This window comes from Ixodes scapularis, unplaced genomic scaffold (genome assembly GCF_016920785.2).
Source record: "Ixodes scapularis isolate PalLabHiFi unplaced genomic scaffold, ASM1692078v2 PGA_scaffold11__112_contigs__length_91849675, whole genome shotgun sequence".
Classification (NCBI taxonomy): Eukaryota; Metazoa; Arthropoda; class Arachnida; order Ixodida; family Ixodidae; genus Ixodes; species Ixodes scapularis.
The window spans coordinates 58,407,854-58,426,732 of record NW_024609837.1 but is presented as its reverse complement, the minus strand read 5'-3'; the positions used below and the strand labels follow the sequence as shown (position 1 = coordinate 58,426,732).

Here is an 18,879-nt window from a genome sequence, read left to right as displayed (position 1 = left end):
TTTGTTTCTTTGTTTCTAACGCAGCGGAGAGATGCACGCACGTGAACGACTCGTGCGTGCGTCCCTCCGTCGCTATGGCAACTGAAGCCTCTCTCTTCGCTTCTCCCCGAGTTTTCGAGCAACCTCCATGCCCCGCGAGTGCAGTTTGCGGCTCGCGCCGTCAGCGCCGTTATCTAGTGTCGCACAGGGAAGCGAGCTCGCTGCTCCGGTCGTCGGCGCGGTCGGCGGGCTGTGCCAAAAACCGCACTATAACCGGTATTTCCCTTCGCGCGCCTGCATTTTAAGTGGTATGTAAATACATGGAGTTCTATGGGAGGTGAACCGGTGGTTTAAAAAAAACGCGTTATACCCGGTCCTGCATTATAAGCGGTTACGTTGTAAGTGGTCTATACTGTAGTGCATATTCACGACCAATGTTTTGGACAGCTTGAAGTCCGAAAGTTCGATCATTCAGACAAAATCGTCGCAAGCAATGAGCGGGAAACACCACCGAGAAGCGGCCATTTTAAATTTTAAGTTGGCTGCATATGGATTGGCTTGGTTTGGCAGCGCTACTTGAGTACTACTGAGTCCTACCGCTAGGTGACGCTGTACGGCTTTTTCTTTTTTTTCACTAGCTGCGCGCCATTATTATCATCATTGTTGTTTCCATTTTGCTTTGTTCATTCGCCATTGCAGTCATGGACTTGCGCCTCTTATCTTGACTTGGTGAATCATGTTTTCGGACTTTGGACGTCATCGCCCCATCTGTTCTTCCGCCACCGTGATCTGTTGCTAAGAGGCTTGGAAAGAGTACTCGACCATAACACTAGGAAAGAAGGCAGCGATTCTCAAGCTAACAGAAAGTTGCCGAACGCAAACGGAGGCGTAACCTAAAATAAGGCACGCAGGCGTAACCTGAAGCAAGACACTATATACGACTTTTTGAAACCCGCTTAGATGTAATAAAGGCAAGCTTTTAAATCTGCTGATTTTTCAGACTGCTCTATTATTCCGACATTTTTTCGGTCCCTGCGAAGCCCGAAAAATTGGTCGGCGACTGTAATTCAATTCAATCTCTTTATTTATCTTCATTTAGAGAAGTGCAGCAAGAGAAAGAGCAAACAAACTGCGGTGGCTTAGCTCGGCTATGCCAGGATATACGTAGCGTGAGCTTATGTGCACAAAATGAGAGGCACTATCAAGCGGCTCCGGTGCAGCGTCAGACTTGGCTACTGCGCAACGGAGGCACACAGCTGGGCACGCGGCAGTGCCAGTACATCTGCCGCGACTATGACGTCATTCCTTTGGAATGCGCAGACTGGCGAGACGGGCGCAGCGGCGGCGGCTTTGGCGCGCCAGCTGGGCGCCGTGTGACGTCACTGCTCCTCGCGCATGCGCAGCACGGAGCAAGGCTCATTATACGAGCCACGCGAAACTGCTCAACCTCGGCCAGTGTAGCTCATGCTACAAAAAGGGATGCTTGAAAAGGGTCTGTCTCTCCCAATCGCAGCCGGAAAAAATCACGAAACGTCTGATACTTGAGACATCAAGATAATAAAAGCCCTGAAATGACTGAATGGATATAAAACATGTTCACAGGTGAAAGTATCCTTCGGTTATAAAAAGCTAAAAAAATCTTTCATGTGGTAAACCTTAGGTTAATGCACCAAAGAAGCAAGAGGTATATGGACATACGTTTTGAGCAAGAGGGGAGAAGCTAGATAAACATCAGTTTCGGGGCGAACAATTTACTCACTTTGTAGCACGGGCAACAGGTACTGGAGCCCCATGCAGTATAGGTGCAGCGCCTCCCGAAGACTCCCCTCGCTGTCTTTTGCCACTGCCTTCTGAATGAGGTTCACCTGTTCAAACAAAGCAAATGCCCATCTAAAACGCAGTCAAACAAAAAAAAAAGCCACGTTTGGTAGCAGTGGCTATAGACATTCTGAGGAGGGCAAAATGTTTGAAGTGTACAAACAGTCTAGAGTCTGACCGCTAGACCGTCCCGAATTTCCACCGCGCAAAGCAGTGAAACGTTGAGCTTCGCCGCCTTACATCCACGTGCGCATTGAGCTTCACCGCCTTATGTCGACGTGTGCATTGAGCTTCGCCACATCGCATCGGTGCTCTAGGAGCGGCGAATGATAATGCGGGTTAGAGTTTAGGTTTAGCTCATCGGTCTCCTAAGCTTTGTTCAATCCTACAGGTCGACGGACTCCGGTTAAAATCATGCAACAACCCCTAGTTTCGAAGTACCAGAAAAACTCACGTTAGCCTATATTTGAGTAGATACGGCAGTTCCTCGACAGCCGCGAAAGTTGACACGAAATAAAACGTTGCACAAGAATTGTTTCGTGTCTCGTCCGTGGCCTCTCTAAGAGTGTCATCCGGTGTTATGTTTTCCCGGATGCAACCTACTTTTTACCGCCGTCCCCAAAAAATACCGTATATGAACAAGTTTCTAATGTACTTTCATTGCCTCAAAACATATTTCCTCTGAACCCCCAGTTATAATGGAAAGCATCTTTAACGACTGCTTCACACATTAGCGTTTGACTGTGATTGACAGTGCTACAACCACAACACGCGACAGCTTACGACGAGAGAAGACACTGGCACGTTTGAATCGTGTACAAGGTGGCCATGAGATTGTTTTCATTAGCGTGGAACTAGACAAAAGGTTTTGCAGTATTTGCAACATCCCAATCCGGCCACCCCTCTTATAACGTTGTCGGAATTATTTCAAGCTTGCGGCGAAAGAAGGACGCATAAAATACATGCAGACATGAAGCTTTTCAGGGCTCTCTGCTAGATGAAGCCAGTGTATCATCTCGTAAGTCGTCACAAGTGCTTGTAGTGCAGTCAATCACAGCCAAATGCAACTGTGTGAATTACCAGTAAGGTATACAAATTTTAGAAAATGTATGGCAAATTGCTAGGCAATTGTGTTGCACACGTGGAACATTCCAGCACCAAAAACATTTAGCAATACTCAGTTTACAGATGCCAGACGCCTACGTTCACAGGGCTCTTCGTCAGACAGTTTAACGCATACCATGTGTACACTTGATAGTTGTTCCTAGAATGAAGCGATACTACCGCTGACGGGACTGATAAACCTGGGGATCCTCCAGAGCCTTCCATACTCTCGAGCACCTCTCCCTCAGTGCGCACAGGCGATCGAGCTACTCCTTGCCTACCCCTCTGGTCACATGACATCCCCGTTAACCAATCAGCTTTGAGCACCTTGCTCCTCTTCTATCAACCGTCAAACAATCAGTGTCAGGCTTCGTGGCCACGCTTTTATCTGGGCTTCACGAAATGCCGAACATCTAGCCAAAGAATGTTTCACGTTAATAAATAAAGTAGATGTCAATGAATTATCACGAAGGAAGTAGATGCTGTTTGGGACCGTCATACAGTCGATGCACAAATATGAAAAGAGCTTTGTATCTGATAAGAAATAGAGATAAGAGCTGGAGAGGAACTCCCATGCACACAAAGTCTACAACCCTTGTGCCTGGTAAACATAGTGAGTGCAACGATAAGAGGAGCATCACATTGCCTCAGACCAAGGAAACCGTCATTACATACACCTTTGTCGAAGGACTCCGGAGTGGGAAGGTGCTCCAAGTCCACAAAAGGGTGCGTGAAGAACTCCTCGAAGTTGATCCGCCTGTCGGGGTCCCGCTCCAAAAGCCTGAGCAGCAAGTCTGCGCAGCTGTCCGAAATGGCCATGCCTTCCGGAAGCTGAACCAACCGAGACAAAGCGGGGAACTCGGTCAGTAATTTGCGATGAAAAGGGCAATGCACCGTTCACTCAAACTATCTTCAAATTGCTTGGAGCGTTCTCCAGAACAAATATAATTCTTGGTGCAATATATGTGTTGCGGGACTCATTAGAGCAGTTCCGAAATGTACATATATTTTGGGGCCGACGTCTCAAGAAAGCGTTTTCTTCAGAATCCCTCCCAACTTAGAACGAGCCCTCTAGCATAACTATAGCAAAAAAACAGAAGCGTGTTGTCTGCTGTATGTTCGCTGTTTCTCAGTGTTACAGAATTAAAAAGAAATCGTGCCCAATTGCAAGCCTTGTCACATCGCTGGAAACTCGCTCGTCTAACACTGTTCTACAAACTTTATCATCGTGCCTCGCTTCACAATGATTTCTTTCAGGCCCCTTACATTCTTTTTTCATGCTGGGATCAGTCGTATAAAGCTAAACGTATCACATGCCACTCGTCTCTTTCTGCACAATCATTCGTTCCGGAAACAATAATCGATTGGAATAACCTACACATAGCAATTGAAGATGATCTAGCAAAATGCCAAGATCCATTGACAACAACATTGTCATTTTTTTCTCTCGTCTACTTAACCTGTACCAAGATATATCTCATTCATCATTTTTACATGTTTGTGTTCATTTTGTTTTGCAGTCATACTTCTACATTACTTATTTTCTGTATTCTTATGCACACCCCCCCTTTCTTCCTATGTAATATTCTCTCTAGGAGCGCCATTAGGAGTAGGTATTCTGAATAAATAAACAACATTAACATTGCACTAAAATATACTATATCTATAGTTTCGTTTTCTTCTAGGGAATGTTTATTTTCTGTGATGCGTCCCATCCCGACGCCTAAAAAAAATGCTTTCCTTTAGTTCCGCATTTCTTTTGGGGCTCATAACGAACCAGCGCAAAGGTAGACAGTTACTCATAATCCAAACACACAGAAAGATACACTCACACAGCGCTGAACTATCAACCCCCCTGATTTGTATTTCAAACTTCCTCTTCTTCGACCCCAAAGAATAGGTTGCCAAGAAAGAAAAGGGGAAAGACAAGGCACAGGGAGGAACACGAAAGAAAAACAGAGATGAATAGAAAAAGGAAAATAGAAGACAAAGAAAAGGAAAATAAAGGAGAAAAGCAGAAAGGATTCATCTCTGTTTTTCTTTTTCTTTTGCCTTCCTACCTTTGCCTTGTCTTTCCCCTTTTCTTCCTTGGCAAAAAGAAACTTGAATGTCACTGGGTTAACCACAGTAGTCTTGTCAGCTTTCAAGGATCCTGGTGGATGCAGCCAGAGAGTATCACTCCCGTAACTGAAGTATCCTTTTTTTTCTTTCCGGGATAAATTATTTTTGACATGCCGGCACCATCTAAAGTGCAGCTTTCTGAACTTCCAAATGCGTTTATCTCAGTTTCACATTTCTGCATCCAATCTTACTTCAGGAAAACAATCATTTGATAATGAATTGATCTGTGGAGCCACTCTGAGCTTACTTTCTGCATTTCCATGGTCTTTTGTCATAAACACCTGCAACACCTTCAACCTAATGCATATAAAAATAAGTTTTTTTGTCACTTTTTTTTTTTTAAATTATAACTGGTATAATTTTTGTAATTCCTTTCCAAAACTGCTCCGTGACACGGGTGTTATAACGCATGTTTCCCCAAAATACCTCGCCATTTCCATTACCTTTTTTTAAATGATAGATTTCCCTCATGGGTGCAGTTTTTATTTGATGTGCCTTTACGTTACTCTTTGAAGGATAAACCAATGAACTTAAAACTCTGCATGTCAATCTCTTTCCCAGCTATGAATATGGCCTGAAAATTTCATACCAATAAGACCGGCGGTTCAAAAGTTTGCCTTCCTAAGTGGGGGTCCTCCGTAAACCTTAATTAATATAATTAAATTGCATATTAATATTATTGTTAATAAGCAATATACTAGGCAAAATTTAAGAGGACGAATGGGGCAAATTTGAACGCTTGCATTTTTGTTTTTTTTATTATGGACGATTTTTGGGGGAAACGAAGGCCTCCAGTTACAAGGGACGACAGTAGCGATTGAGCAAGCGAGGCAGCGGAGGCGACCTCGAATTCAGCACCCAAGACTCCTGCAGTACTGCACGGGGAACAGGAAGCATAAAACTTTCAGCCTTTTTACTTTGGTGAAGAAGGAAGAGCAGCGGAGCTGTAGCTCCTGTTCTCGAAGGTGGCTTTCCAGGCGAGCGATCTGCTCTTCTTTCGCAAGGTAGTCTGAAGCGCTCGACGCAGTGAAACTTAATTAGATAACGGCCTCGCAGTGGTTGCGGAATCCTTCGTGCTGCTGCACACATCACCGCTCGTTTCGCCCCCTTTCTTTTTCCTCCGAAGAAAGGTTGCCGCCATCTATGAGCGACGGCAGCAACCAATTGTCTGGTTGCCGCCATCACTCATAGATAGCGGTAGCTGTCCAAAGTTCGGTGTCATCATTTCTTTGCTGGTGGACATGATCCTGGGGAACCTAGCCCCCAACAGCTCCGCTGTAAAGATGTTTAAAGACCCAACGAGATCAAGAGGAGAATGCTATCAGTGCTTGCCTTAATGGGCTCGTTGGTGCGGATCTTTGCGGCAACCTCTTCGAACGTGGGGGACGAATAAGGGGCACTTCCGAAGAGGCATTCTGTAAAGCAGTGGAGCAGGGTTCCTTTGAATCGGGCAACACATGCCTCTCTCCACAATACTGGCTGTACATATATCTATGCAACACGCACAGGGAGAAACTAATATACGAAAAGGCCCGTTTGTTTCCGGCGTTTGAAGTGAATTCCCTCGTTCTAACTCGTCGAAAATCGATGAGCCTTTTCCTCCCATATCCTTTCCAGGCTGTGCCTTTTTTATGGTTGTAGCTCTCATTGCGCCATATTAATGAGAGTGCAATTGTCAAGCAAAACAAAAGTAACCATAGTGAGATCCATATTACAAACCAAACTACATCTAGCTATTCACAAACAGACATAACTTGCGGTGCAGAGGCGAGTTTTGGCGTCAAAGGCTGTGCTCGCACCCGCGAACAACGAAGCATGAAAACATGCATCATCCTTCTCCAGAAGACGTACCAATTCATTCGTAAAAAAACCCATTGAGTCGATTCACAAACTTCGAAATTGACAATGTCGTAATAAGTGGGAACATCCACAAAAAGATTCAACACACACTCGTAGGAAGCCCATCAAGCCGTCTCACGTGCCTCGCAAAACTGGCACGGTCATCGTAAATGGGCGTTATAGTAGAAAAAGCTTCGCCACTCACCATACATGATGATGCCGACCGACCACAGATCCACCTTGTTGTCATAGTGGTCGCTAAGGAGCATCTCGGGAGCCATGTAAAGCGGCGATCCCCTCAGGGAACTCGCAAAGTCGCCCGCTCGCAGGTACTGGGCAAAGCCAAAATCTGCGGAGGAGAGTCGTTCCGGAAGAAAAAAATTACCGCATCTCCACGTGGTGAATGATGTTGATTGGGGCGAAGCTCTGGTGGTGCTGATGATACTGATTTTGTTCATAGGTAGTGCTGATGGTGCTGATTTTTTTTAACTGCTCATAGGCAGTGCTGAGTTCCAGGTTGCGTTTCGACTTCATTATTACTGCTTTACGGCCGGTAAAATGCAGAGCTAGTGGTCCCTCTAGCGGATCGGCTTGGATCTGCTAGAAGCCGTGGAAACGCATCTCCACCGCTTAAGTCAACGGTCCATGTCAGAAAGAGGATGTGTGGTATGGATCATGGTTATATATCCAGTTGAGCATTTGACCGCAGTGCCCTCTCGTCTATAAATGTTGAGCCAATGCATGCAAAGTTTAACGTGATTATATACGCATTCGACTGCAGCGTCCTCTCCTGTATAGACGTTGAGCGGCTACATGCAACGTTTCATCCATGAAATCCCCAGCTCTTGAGTTACTACCACATCCCAAAGCCCCCTACTCGTCCCGCAGTCGTGGCCGAGTGGTTAAGGTGATAAACCAGAAATCCATTAGGGTCTCCCCGCACAGGTTCGAATCCTGTCGACTGCGCAAACATTTTTTTCATTTTTTTAAGAAGACAGATGGGATGGCAGTCGATGTGAGCACGGACGCCGAACGGACAAGGCTAGACCCTAAGAAGCTTCGCCCCTAAAAGGTGACTGCACTCAGATTTTCACAACACCATCCGATCGTTTGTGCAAAATCTGATGCATGAATGTTTAAATAGCTGGAAGTTAGCCTGTTTCCTCGCTATCTCAACCTCTGTGCAACAAAGTTGCTCAATAACAACTTACCGAAGCTGTTTCAGTTAAAATAGAGAATAGCTGACGAACGTCTGGCAGCTGCAGAAATGCGAAAAGCGAGAGCGACCTTGAACCCTGTACTAGACAGATTTCAAAAACAGTCACCATATCGTTTGGGTATGTCTCCTATAGGCAAACCTTAAGAACATAGAGTATGTACAGTAGCAGACAAAAGAGACTTTAATGTACAAGCAAGCGAATGAAGACAGGTAAACCTTTCGCACCGGGTTGCGGCCTACACTATGTGGCGAGAGTTTTAAAATCTTAAACCTTTCACAGGGAAAAAAAATGTTATGCCTTATAATGAAAGTTTTGTCTTTTACAGAATACATGTTATTCACTGTGAATAATGTTATCAAAGGCCATTTTTGAAGTCTTCATAATTCAAGCATTTTTTTTTAATCCATATATTACTTGTATACAAATATAGCATGTTTTTTTTTAAATAAATGTGGCCGGGAAAACAACACGGAATATCCGCACTGTTGTTTTTCAAGCAAAGAATGCCCTATCATGCTGGTTTAGTTTCACATTTGGTCTGTGGACTAAAGGCAACCTGATCTCCAGGGAAGCTCGGAAGAAAACAAGAGCCATGCAGGATCCGGAAATACCAAAATCGTGAAACTGACCAGCCAACTTCAAGAGGGGAGTTCGCACAGACGACAAGAGTATGTTCTGGGGCTTGAGATCCATGTGGGCAATGTTGTGTTCCTGCAGAACCTGGAGGGCCTTTGCTGAAACAGGCACCGCAGAATGCACCGCTAACATATGAGCTGTACAAAATGTGCTTGCTTAAGACCTTTGTATGGGGGGCAAGGGGAGGAAGGGGGGGTATTTTTTCCCTGCTGCCCCAGCTCGATGGAGTAACTGTGACCCTACCCTTCTTACAGCACCTCAAATCCTCCTGAGGAGGCACCTCAACCCTTCCGTGTTGGCCTCTTCGCTCTGGGATCAAGTTGGAAGACAATTCCAGACTAGGACCACAGGTCGATAGGCCAACTGCCTGCAAAAATTTGCGCAGAACGCCTCTTCCTCTTCTCAATAAATTACTGTCAACAAGTGTTAATTTATTTATTAATACTGCAGTTCCTTGTTGGGATTTTCATAGGTGGGTACAGCGGTAAAGAAAATACAACAAACTGGTAAAAAGAACAAGAATGAAAACGAGTTGTAGTATGCACTAGAGCAAATAGGGTACAAAAAGGGGATAATTTAAATTAGATGTAAATAATGACAACGATGGCTGCATAACAACATGCTCAGCAAGGTCATTCCACTCAGTTATTGTTTGTGAAAAAAAAAATACTTAACCTTTCGGGGTCATGTGAGTTTACTCCTTCTAGGCCCCCTCTGGTCAGAATTGAAGAATTAGAATTAGCAAATCAATGAGTCATCTCAAATTTAACATCATTACATTCTACGATCAACATGTTCAGTTCGAAATAACTCTGCATTCTCCTGGATATTTGCATTTGAATTATTGAACTATACTAGTGGTATTTGTGCCACGTATGACACTTTTGAAGCAAATGCCCGGGTGCAAGGCAGGATGTCGAGCGCAGGTTTAACAGCTGAAAACAGTTTCACGTCTTTGCCCTTCGACTTTCCTGTCACTGCAGACTGCACAGTCCATAAAATGCGGACGAAGTAAAGGCTGCCATGTTGAACACTTAAAGTGGGCGCAAAATACACCCCCATAAATCTAGCAAAACAAAACAAAAAAAGTTTTGCACCTCTTATGGTATTTGTTGGAGGCAGAAAAAAAACTAAGTATGCATACCCGACGAGAGATGGCGCAAGTTGAAATTCTCAGGAGGTGCCCGACAGTTAACCACAAAGGACAAATGGGCCTGTCAGAAGAGCCCCGACACTTGTCCAGAACGGGAATATTTATTTGGCGAGAGACATCCGACAGATGACCCCAAAGGATTAAAGCAAATATTATATGATTGAAAAGGAGTTATCGTTAGAGCATGCCCTTGCCGAGTAGCATATCCTGATGAGAAAGTGATTAATTCGGACAAGTCTATCCTATAATGCCCATTAATTGGTACAAATATTTTAGCCGAGAACGCCGATTTCACTCAGAGTCAGTAAATTAGCTCTAGTTAAAAGTTTGGTTACGGAGGCTTGTCCAAAGTTATCATAATTAATCCGAGCGGCCTTTTTCCGTACTTTATCAAATTTATTAATGTTAATCTTAGTGAAAGGATCCAAAACAATTGCAGCATAACCTAGTAATGTTACGACTGTAGTTCTATGTGTGAGAAGATGCGAGGAAGGGGAAGAAAGCTTTAACGTTTTTCTCAGAAAGAACAACTTCCGTAGGGCATTGGACGTTACGCAGCCAAATTGTTTTGTCCAAGTAAGATATTATTAGTGATACATAGTCCAAGGCATCTATATTGTGTGACCTCTGATAGGAAGTTATCAATATGATAGTAAACAAACTTGAAAGGATGATTTTTGTTAGTAAGTCTCATAAAAAACATTTTTTCAAAGTTAACCCCTTAAGTGCCAATTTTTTTTTCCAAAAGTAACCTAAAAGTGCCCGATTTTTTTTATTTTGAATTGTTACTCCTCTATACTACACATAAAATTTGAAAAGTTTATTACGCAAAAAGCAGCGGAGGCGAAAAAAATATTTGCCAACTAATACGAGTGCTGCCATCTATGATCAGCGCCGCAAAACTACTCGGACGAGCCTAGCTCGTCTGTGGAATTGAGGGCAACCGGAAAAAACCACTGGACGAGCTGAGCTCGTCCACGGCATTTTTAGCCAGAAAGTGGTTGATGAGCTCAGCTCAACCAAGGCACTTAAGGGGTTAATGGTCATTTGCCGATCTGTGCACCCTGACGCAATATTTTGAAATGCCTTGTTTAACAAAAGTTGATCTGAAGCCCTATCTCCTTTTGAGTAAATTCTTTAGTCATCAGCATATAATTTGATTTTTACAGGAACATTATGTACTATGTCGTTAATATACAGCAAAAAAAGAAGAGGGCCCAGCACAGATCCCTTTAAAACACCAGAGTCAACAGAAAGTCGGTTAGAACAATGCTCATCAAAAACTATGTACTGTTGACGGTTTGAGAGATAAGCTGAAATCCATTTTACTAACTTTGTGTTCTTACATATTTTGTCTCATTTGTATATTAATTTATTATGGGAAACCTTATCGATTGCTTTCGAGAAATCCATAAAAATACTAGTATCAATTTGTTTTTTGTTGTTAATGGCCCAGGAAAAATCGTGAATTGTCTGAATTAGTTGAGTATATGTGGAGAAACTTTTTCCGAAGCCATGCTGATGCTTAGACAAAACGTTATGTTCATCCAGGAATGCTGATAAATGAGTATACCTTATATGTTCAAGAAGTTTACACGCAGTTGAAGTCAATAAAATTGGACTCAGTTTCCACTGCACTGTCTGCTTCCGTTCTTATGAAGTGGTTTGACTCTGCCAGTTCTCCAGTTGTCTGGAACCTGGCCTTTGTACATTGATTTTGAAAACGAAACAAACAGATATTTTGAGACCCATTCAGCATACCTTAATAAAAATGCACTGGGAATATTGTCGGGCCCAGAAGACTTTTTAACATCAAGAAATTTCAAAAGCATATCCAATATACCGTGTTACGTAATTACAATATTAGGCATAGGAAGGTAGTCTGCATGAAAACTTGGTAACACATCATTGTCTTGTGTACCCAGATGTTTACCCAGATATATTTTTGAACTATTGAGAACAGCAATCGGAGACCTAGCAGGTCTATAAAAAGCCCCGACAGTAAGCCATAATCGTTTTTAACCAACCTACCACTGTTGGTTTCAAAGGGTACACTGGCAAACCTTTTCGATTGTGGAGGTCAGAACAGTTGTTCAGGGTAGCTCAGGCAGAACTGGGAAGGGTAGCATGATAGTGCCCGCACGCAGCTAGGAAAGTTCTCAACGCTCGTAGGCGAGAGTAAAGGTTGCGAGGAAGATGGCTTTCTAGCCTGCCCGTGGCTGAATGCACAGCTCCAACTTGACAACGGTGAAATATGTATATTCATACGCACCGAGCTGCTGCAGGAATTTGCGGACGATCGACTCTCGGAGACGTTTGTTCGCCCGGATGTAACGGTGAAGGTCTCCGCCCGAGCAGTATTCCATGATGAGGTAAATGAAATGTTGGTTCCACTGGAATTAGATTGTGCACACAGCAGTGACCATGAGAATTTGACACACTCTTCTATTTCATCACTTGTCTAAAGTTTCCTATCAGATTGAACCAACGAACGCCAAATATTCAACATTTACTGGGACGATCGGTTCTACCGAGCCAGCATTATGGAGAAGCATGGGTGTAATTACCTATAGGTGAAGGTTCCCCAGTATTAAATTTTACCTTTTGCTTTTACAAAGCGTGTTTTTTTCCTAAAATGAAAACCAAAAACAAGGAAGCGGACACCAAGACGTGAACTTTATTAAAACAAAGAATGTAAAGAGATGAAGGGCAAGGTATGCATCCCTTGTTTACATGTCTATATCAACAAACCGGATTTTGGGCCAGCTTCTTTTTCCCACCCGAAATAATTTTTAAAAAAAAATTATTCTCAAATAATAGATTTTGAAATGCTGGCTATGCCTGACGCCATACAAGAAAATTTTTATTTGCTCATAGCTCCTGAACTAATATGAGATTTGCAACCACATCCTTGTGTGTTCTGCTTGATATATGATCATACGGTTACGAGGAAAAAGTTGAGAACAGATAGATATTGCAGTATGCCTTGGGGAATGAATCCACCCCATGAGATGTTAAGTAGGCAAAACTGCCTTGAAAATAAGCAGCTGGATGTAGCAAGCTGAAAATTCTCTCAAATGTGATTTTTACCTATTCAACTGCCACTAAAATTTCGACTATCGACTCATTCTCATAAGGAGCTCTGAGTGAAACATGCAGCGCGCTTGTTACCTGAAAGTCGATGAGTTCTACAATGTGTTCGTTTTTTATCTTCTTTAAAATAGCGATTTCCGTCAGCAGGTTTTCCGTGGCAGACTTGGTCAGGGAACTCTTGGAGATGCATTTTATGGCCACTACCCGCCTCGCACCCGTCTGGGGAGGGAAAGAGTACAACGTGTCTGTTTATTATATACATATGTTTTACAGCCGCTGTACAATTTTTACGAAATGGCAAACCCGCATCAGCCTTCAGCTAATAGCTCAATGAATGGACCGTCAGCTTACTTTGTGGTAGGCTTTAAAGACGGTGGCGTACGTCCCTTGGCCGAGTTTTTCGGTAAACACGTATTCTGGAAGTTTGTGATCATACAGCTGAGCCATTACATCTAAAACATCCGAAAGCGAAAAGGAGTAACAACGTTGAGGAAGACAGCCGCCTGCTATTTCAGCTGTATCCTGCTGTTTACTTACTGTTAGGGAGGCTCAAGTGAGGGTGGGTGCAACTGCTAGATCGGCGATCACGGGACATGGACGCCATTTAATTGCTAAATTTTGCTGGGAGTCTATGGGGCAAAGGGTCGTTTTCTTTCCTAACTCGGGTCTTAAAAGCCCATTAAGGTGCTTGAATTATTTACACAAGGTATAAATGATTACTTTTTCATAGCCACCAGTTCTGTTGCGATAGGTTAAGTATTTTTTTAACGCGAAAAATGGTAAATTCCGCCATCTTGGACGTTGCTGCTTGTCTGGCAACTTTGCTTTCTCCGCTCGACGTTTGCAATTCTCGGAGCGAGAAGGAAGCGAGAGAGGCTGCGCCAAGGCGCTCGTTGCTTGCAATGGGAGGCGAGAGGAGGAAAGGCGCATGGAGCAACAGAGTTGCAACAGAGCGGGTGCCTGCTCTCGTGCAGGCAACACTGGCGCATATCCTTTCTCGAATCCTCTCCCTCTGGCGCCGCCATTAAATTGCAAACGCTCTCCAGGTTTTGAGTTGCGCCCACCCTCACTACAGCCTCCCTACTTACTGTTGTTGTTTATTAACCACCTAGCGGTGTCTTTGTGATCGCCACATAATAAAAAAAGAACTTATCGCAATATTTAGTCATTTATATCATAAAATTCAAAGCAACTCGTTATGAAGTAATAACATATCTAAAACTAAAATTTTAAGCATTAATTTACTAAACTTTACAGTAAAAAGAAAGAAAGAGAAAGCTAAAAAGAAATTGCTTTCATAAAATCAAGATTTTCAAATCAATTTTTGTATTTAACTCTAATTAAATAACTTTTAAGAGATTTAAAACCCTAATTTAATCATTTTTAGATGTCTGACATACGGCACTGTCATTTGTTTACCAAACACATAGCAGCCGACAAAATGGCGGCGGCCGTGTTTATGTTCCGCCACTTGCAGCGTGCAACAGCTATTCATTCCAGTTTCTCGCAATACCTCGGTCTACTGGGCCGAAATGGGACCGAAGTTGTCGCGAGACGCGCCGCCACTCAACGCCAAAATGTGAAAAAGGCCGCGAAGGTATCTACGGACGATAGGCCTTACGTTAACGTCGGCACGATCGGTCACATTGACCACGGCAAAACCACCCTCACGTCCGCTATCACCCGCGTCTTGTCCCTGGACGGCAACGCCAAGTTCATCAAGTACGACCAGATAGACCGCGCACCCGAAGAAAAACTACGCGGCATCACCATCAACGCCACGCACCTCGAGTACAGCACCCCGACGCGCCACTACGCGCACACCGACTGCCCGGGCCACGCGGACTTCATCAAAAACATGATCTGCGGGACCAGTCAGATGGACGGCGCCATCTTAGTGGTCGCAGCAGACGACGGCTGCATGCCGCAGACGCGGGAGCACTTGGCCATCTGCAAGCAGCTCGGCGTCTCCCGTATCATCGCGTTCGTCAACAAAGCCGATATCGCGGACGCGGACACGTTAGAACTGGTTGAACTCGAGCTGCGCGACTTGCTCGAAAGCTACAAGTTTCCGAACGTGTCCACCATACCGGTTATTTGGGGATCGGCCTTGCTGGCCATGGAAGGCGACGAGACACACGAGTACGGGTTGCAGTCCGTCCGAAAACTGATCAAAACAATGGACACCTACTTCGAGCCTCCACAGCGTGACGTCACTGGACCTGTCTTGGTACCCCTAGAGGGTGCCCTGAACGTAAAAGGCCGCGGAACGGTTCTGATTGGCACCCTCTACCGCGGCACGCTCAAGAAAGCAGACGCTGTAGAACTCGTCGGCTTCGACAAAACCTTCAAGACCGTCGTGACGGAAATACAGCGGTTCGGTAAGACCATCGATGAGTGCCAGGCCGGAGACCATGTCGGACTGCTTGTCCGTGGCGTGAAGACCACCGCGGTTGAGCGAGGAATGAGCCTTGTCGCGCCGGGCACGGCCTCTTTGGGGAATCGTTTTCGGGCTCAGCTTTATCTCCTAGCCGAAGCCGAAGGTGGACGGTCGAAGCCGATTTCCAAGAAGTACATCATGCCCATCTTCTGTCGTACCTGGAACATGCCCTGCCGGGTTGATGTCGTTGGCGGCGGCATGCTGATGCCTGGGGACTATGCTGACGTGGAGCTGACATTACCCAAGAAGATGATCATGACGCCCGGACAAAGTTTCTCGATCCGAGAGGAGAAACGGACTGTGGCCACGGGTGTGGTCAGCGAGATTTTGCCGAGCATCGTGATTACGACGACCCAAGTGGGGAAGGTGGACCTTCCGAGCTCGCAGTAGATCGATGGTCAGTTTTGTTTGTGAACACAGTGTTGCATCGGCAACAGAGATGCGTGCCGACTGGACGTTTTCGGCTGTGCAACAGAACCATCACAGTCATTACAGCCAAGACTGCGATAACTCACAGTCAAATAGGACCGTGTGAATGGTCCTTTAGATTTTATGTGGTTACCTGCCATGCTAGGGTAGATATTGCAATGAGATCAAACAACTGATAATGATCCACTAAAGCTTAATGTAACCAGAAACATTGTGTTTCATGTGGCTCCGAGGTTCATCAAATTAAATAATACATAGAATAGAATAGCCTCATTTGCAGCATATAGCTCTTTACAACCTACACTACTAACGGGCTGGTTTAATTAAGTCTCGGGGGCTCCGGGCTTAGCAGGTGGCAAAACAAAACCAATGCAAAGGTGACATGTATGCTGAAACTACTTAGTACATAAAAAATTTACACAATCACAAAGTGACATTATATATAGGTCATGGATAGATTAAAAAACAACAGCAGCAAAGATGCAAAAAAACAGTGAGTGTGCAGTCAAGCTGGTGATATAATGTAAAACACGAGACTGTGGTGCGGAAAAATCAAGGAACTTTCAAGTCGAAGGACAAAACAACAGAGGAGGATGTCTCTTATCGTGAATACAACCTCTATTGCTCGTGGAAACCTGGTCATTATGTCAACCACCCCTAGCTCTAGGGTGCATATTATTTTATGTACATTATCTTTATGTCCCAACTCACTCACATTACTACGACATATCTTTCTGCATTTCGAGAAAAACCCCGAGACAAAAACCCCGATATCTTTCTGCTAATTGAGTTCTGATGGTAAAGCCCTGCTACCCATGCCATGACTTCAATCTCGCACATACCCTGTATTTACCAACCAGGAGTAGTGAAAGCAAGGAGCTAAGGACCTTGATAAAAAAATTCTCAACACTAGTCTCCCACCTCTCTTAGGTTTTTAGCCAACACAGCAACATTTAAAAGCAGGCCCTTGATGTTGCACCAAATGCTGAACTAGTTTATCTTGATGCCACTTTCATTATGCTCCTCCAAAGCAATGAGGATGACTGCTCTTGAGGAAATAGCATCGTGATGGGAAATCAATGGGGGTTGCTCTTGCCTCGGTGTTCTGGCGGCTATGGAGCAGCAACTCTGAATGCCATCAGTTAACAGTATAGCCATATTCTTGGCAATATCGTTAACTGGCGGCATCCGGGTAAAGGGTGTCGTTGATAGAAGGGAGTGGATAGACATTGTTCATTGTAATCTTGTTTAGTTGCCTGTAGCTAGTCCAATCAAAATCACAGGGTTTTCGTCCTTCTCGACCAACACCGCTGGGGCAGCCCATGGATCGTTCGAAGCCAGGATGACTGAGCATTTTTTGTACCTGCTGTCATCGTTGGTGATGATACGATGCTTGGCAGTTGTCGTCTGCTGAACCCTGGATGGCGCAGCAAAGCAGTCGTGGAACTTGCGAAGTAGCTCGAGGAGTTTGTGCCTTTGCTCCGATGACATCCTCAGGTTAGCGTTGAGTCTGGATGTTCGAGCCTTTTCCGGTCTGACCACCTAAAAAGCTTCTCAAGTCTCTCAGGTCTTCTATGTCTTCGTCAGATACTGTGGGCTTATTCCAGAAGTTTGTAACGAGAGCCCTGGTGTGGCCGTCTTCAAGCTTTGCAATGCTTCCGGAAACTCTGATTCCTTTTCTTGTTTGCTATACAACACGAGATATTTTATGCCACTATCCGTTCGAAAAATTGTTGTACATGCTCTTGTTTACAGTGTGCTCTGTTACGGTACTACCGTGTATAATCATTGTGCTCTGCGTTGGCAAATTAGAATTAATTCGATTCTGCCTTCTTTGTTAAAGAACATTTCCTATGATTTATGCCTTGGTAAGGACGTTGATGTGTTTAAAGCACTGCATTTGCCTGATTTTAACTCGCTATTGTTGGAAACTGTTGTTGATAGGCATTTTTGGGATAGTCAATTTAAAGTTCCATATGTACCTTCTCATATTCTTAGACCCAAAGAGCGTTACCGGATACCTAGATGTTCGACAAGATTTGGAAAAAGAGCTCAGAGTTACTATGTACGAGCATTTATGAACAAACTACCTTCTAGTATTCTAAATTTAAGAACAAAATGCAAGCTCAAGAAAGCCCTGAGAAATTTTAGATTGTAAAGTGCTCACTAGTTTGCTTTTGTTATTCTGATTTCTTTGTGTGGATTTTATTTTACATGTTTCCTTTAGCAAACGGCATGGTTTCACTGATTTTAAGACGCTGCCAGTTAAGCCCAACGTGGCTTAGGCAGGTCAGACTTAACATACGTTTTGTTCATTTGCAATAAAAATTTATTTATTATTATTATTTTCCTAGAAACAGGGCTATGTTACCTTAAGGAAGCACTTCTCCGCAAGTGACACCATTGGTTCCGGCAAATATTAGAGCACTTAACCAAGATGGCAGGCTCACAAGGTCTACCAGCACTCGACTGCGGTTGACGATGGTTCTCAATCTTCTGGTGAAGTCTTTGTCAGCTTGTTTTCACCAAGGTCGATAACAGCAATGTACTCGCACAAAAGGTTCAGGCCACGAATAATGTCCTGCAACTAAATGGATTTCACCAGACAGATTTCACTGCGGATCTTGATGCGAGCAGTGCACTTCCGCTGACAGGTTTACTCGAATGTGCAGAATGAAGGGACATTTAGTGTGTTAGCTTGCACCTCCACCAGGGTACACAACTCTACCACGTGTGCAGTTATTTTTCGCTGGTCGCAGCTGCACTTGCTGCGTACGCTACCCGATTTCCATGGAAACCAACGCAACTTAGCAGAATCGACCCACCGACTACCACGCTATCCCAAGCAGCAAGTCTATGACGCAGCTTGCCGTGCCTTGATAAATAGTTTTCACGGATGTCGCTGCCGGGGCTTATGGGATATGTCGCCCCCATTACCAGGTACCAACATAGTTTTGGCTCCAGGCTGCCGCTGTCAATGCTGGTTGCTGCTGCATCATTTTCGGTGCGCATTTCTTTTGTGTTTTCGTGGTACATGCACGTGCAGT

General features: G+C 44.4%; 2 protein-coding genes across 2 annotated transcripts in view; one reads left to right on the top strand and one right to left on the bottom strand.

Annotated features, from left to right (window-relative positions):
• Nucleotides 1-13,498, bottom strand: part of LOC8023082 (serine/threonine-protein kinase ULK3) — a 29,679-nt gene extending 16,181 nt beyond the window's left edge. Inside the window, exons 1-8 of the mRNA XM_029966772.3 lie at nucleotides 13,315-13,498; nucleotides 13,042-13,182; nucleotides 12,143-12,263; nucleotides 8,711-8,815; nucleotides 7,067-7,210; nucleotides 6,355-6,437; nucleotides 3,577-3,732; nucleotides 1,739-1,844 (exon numbers count right to left, since the gene is read on the bottom strand). Coding sequence (XP_029822632.2) covers nucleotides 1,739-1,844; nucleotides 3,577-3,732; nucleotides 6,355-6,437; nucleotides 7,067-7,210; nucleotides 8,711-8,815; nucleotides 12,143-12,263; nucleotides 13,042-13,182; nucleotides 13,315-13,410 — 952 coding nt within the window. The 5' untranslated portion in view covers nucleotides 13,411-13,498. The remainder of the gene's footprint in view (nucleotides 1-1,738; nucleotides 1,845-3,576; nucleotides 3,733-6,354; nucleotides 6,438-7,066; nucleotides 7,211-8,710; nucleotides 8,816-12,142; nucleotides 12,264-13,041; nucleotides 13,183-13,314) is intronic.
• Nucleotides 13,499-14,389: 891 nt separating this feature from the next.
• Nucleotides 14,390-16,041, top strand: LOC8023083 (elongation factor Tu). The gene has a single exon (XM_002399171.5). The coding sequence runs from the start codon at nucleotides 14,405-14,407 to the stop codon at nucleotides 15,791-15,793; it is 1,389 nt and encodes a 462-aa protein (XP_002399212.3). The 5' UTR covers nucleotides 14,390-14,404; the 3' UTR covers nucleotides 15,794-16,041.
• Nucleotides 16,042-18,879: the final 2,838 nt, after the last annotated feature.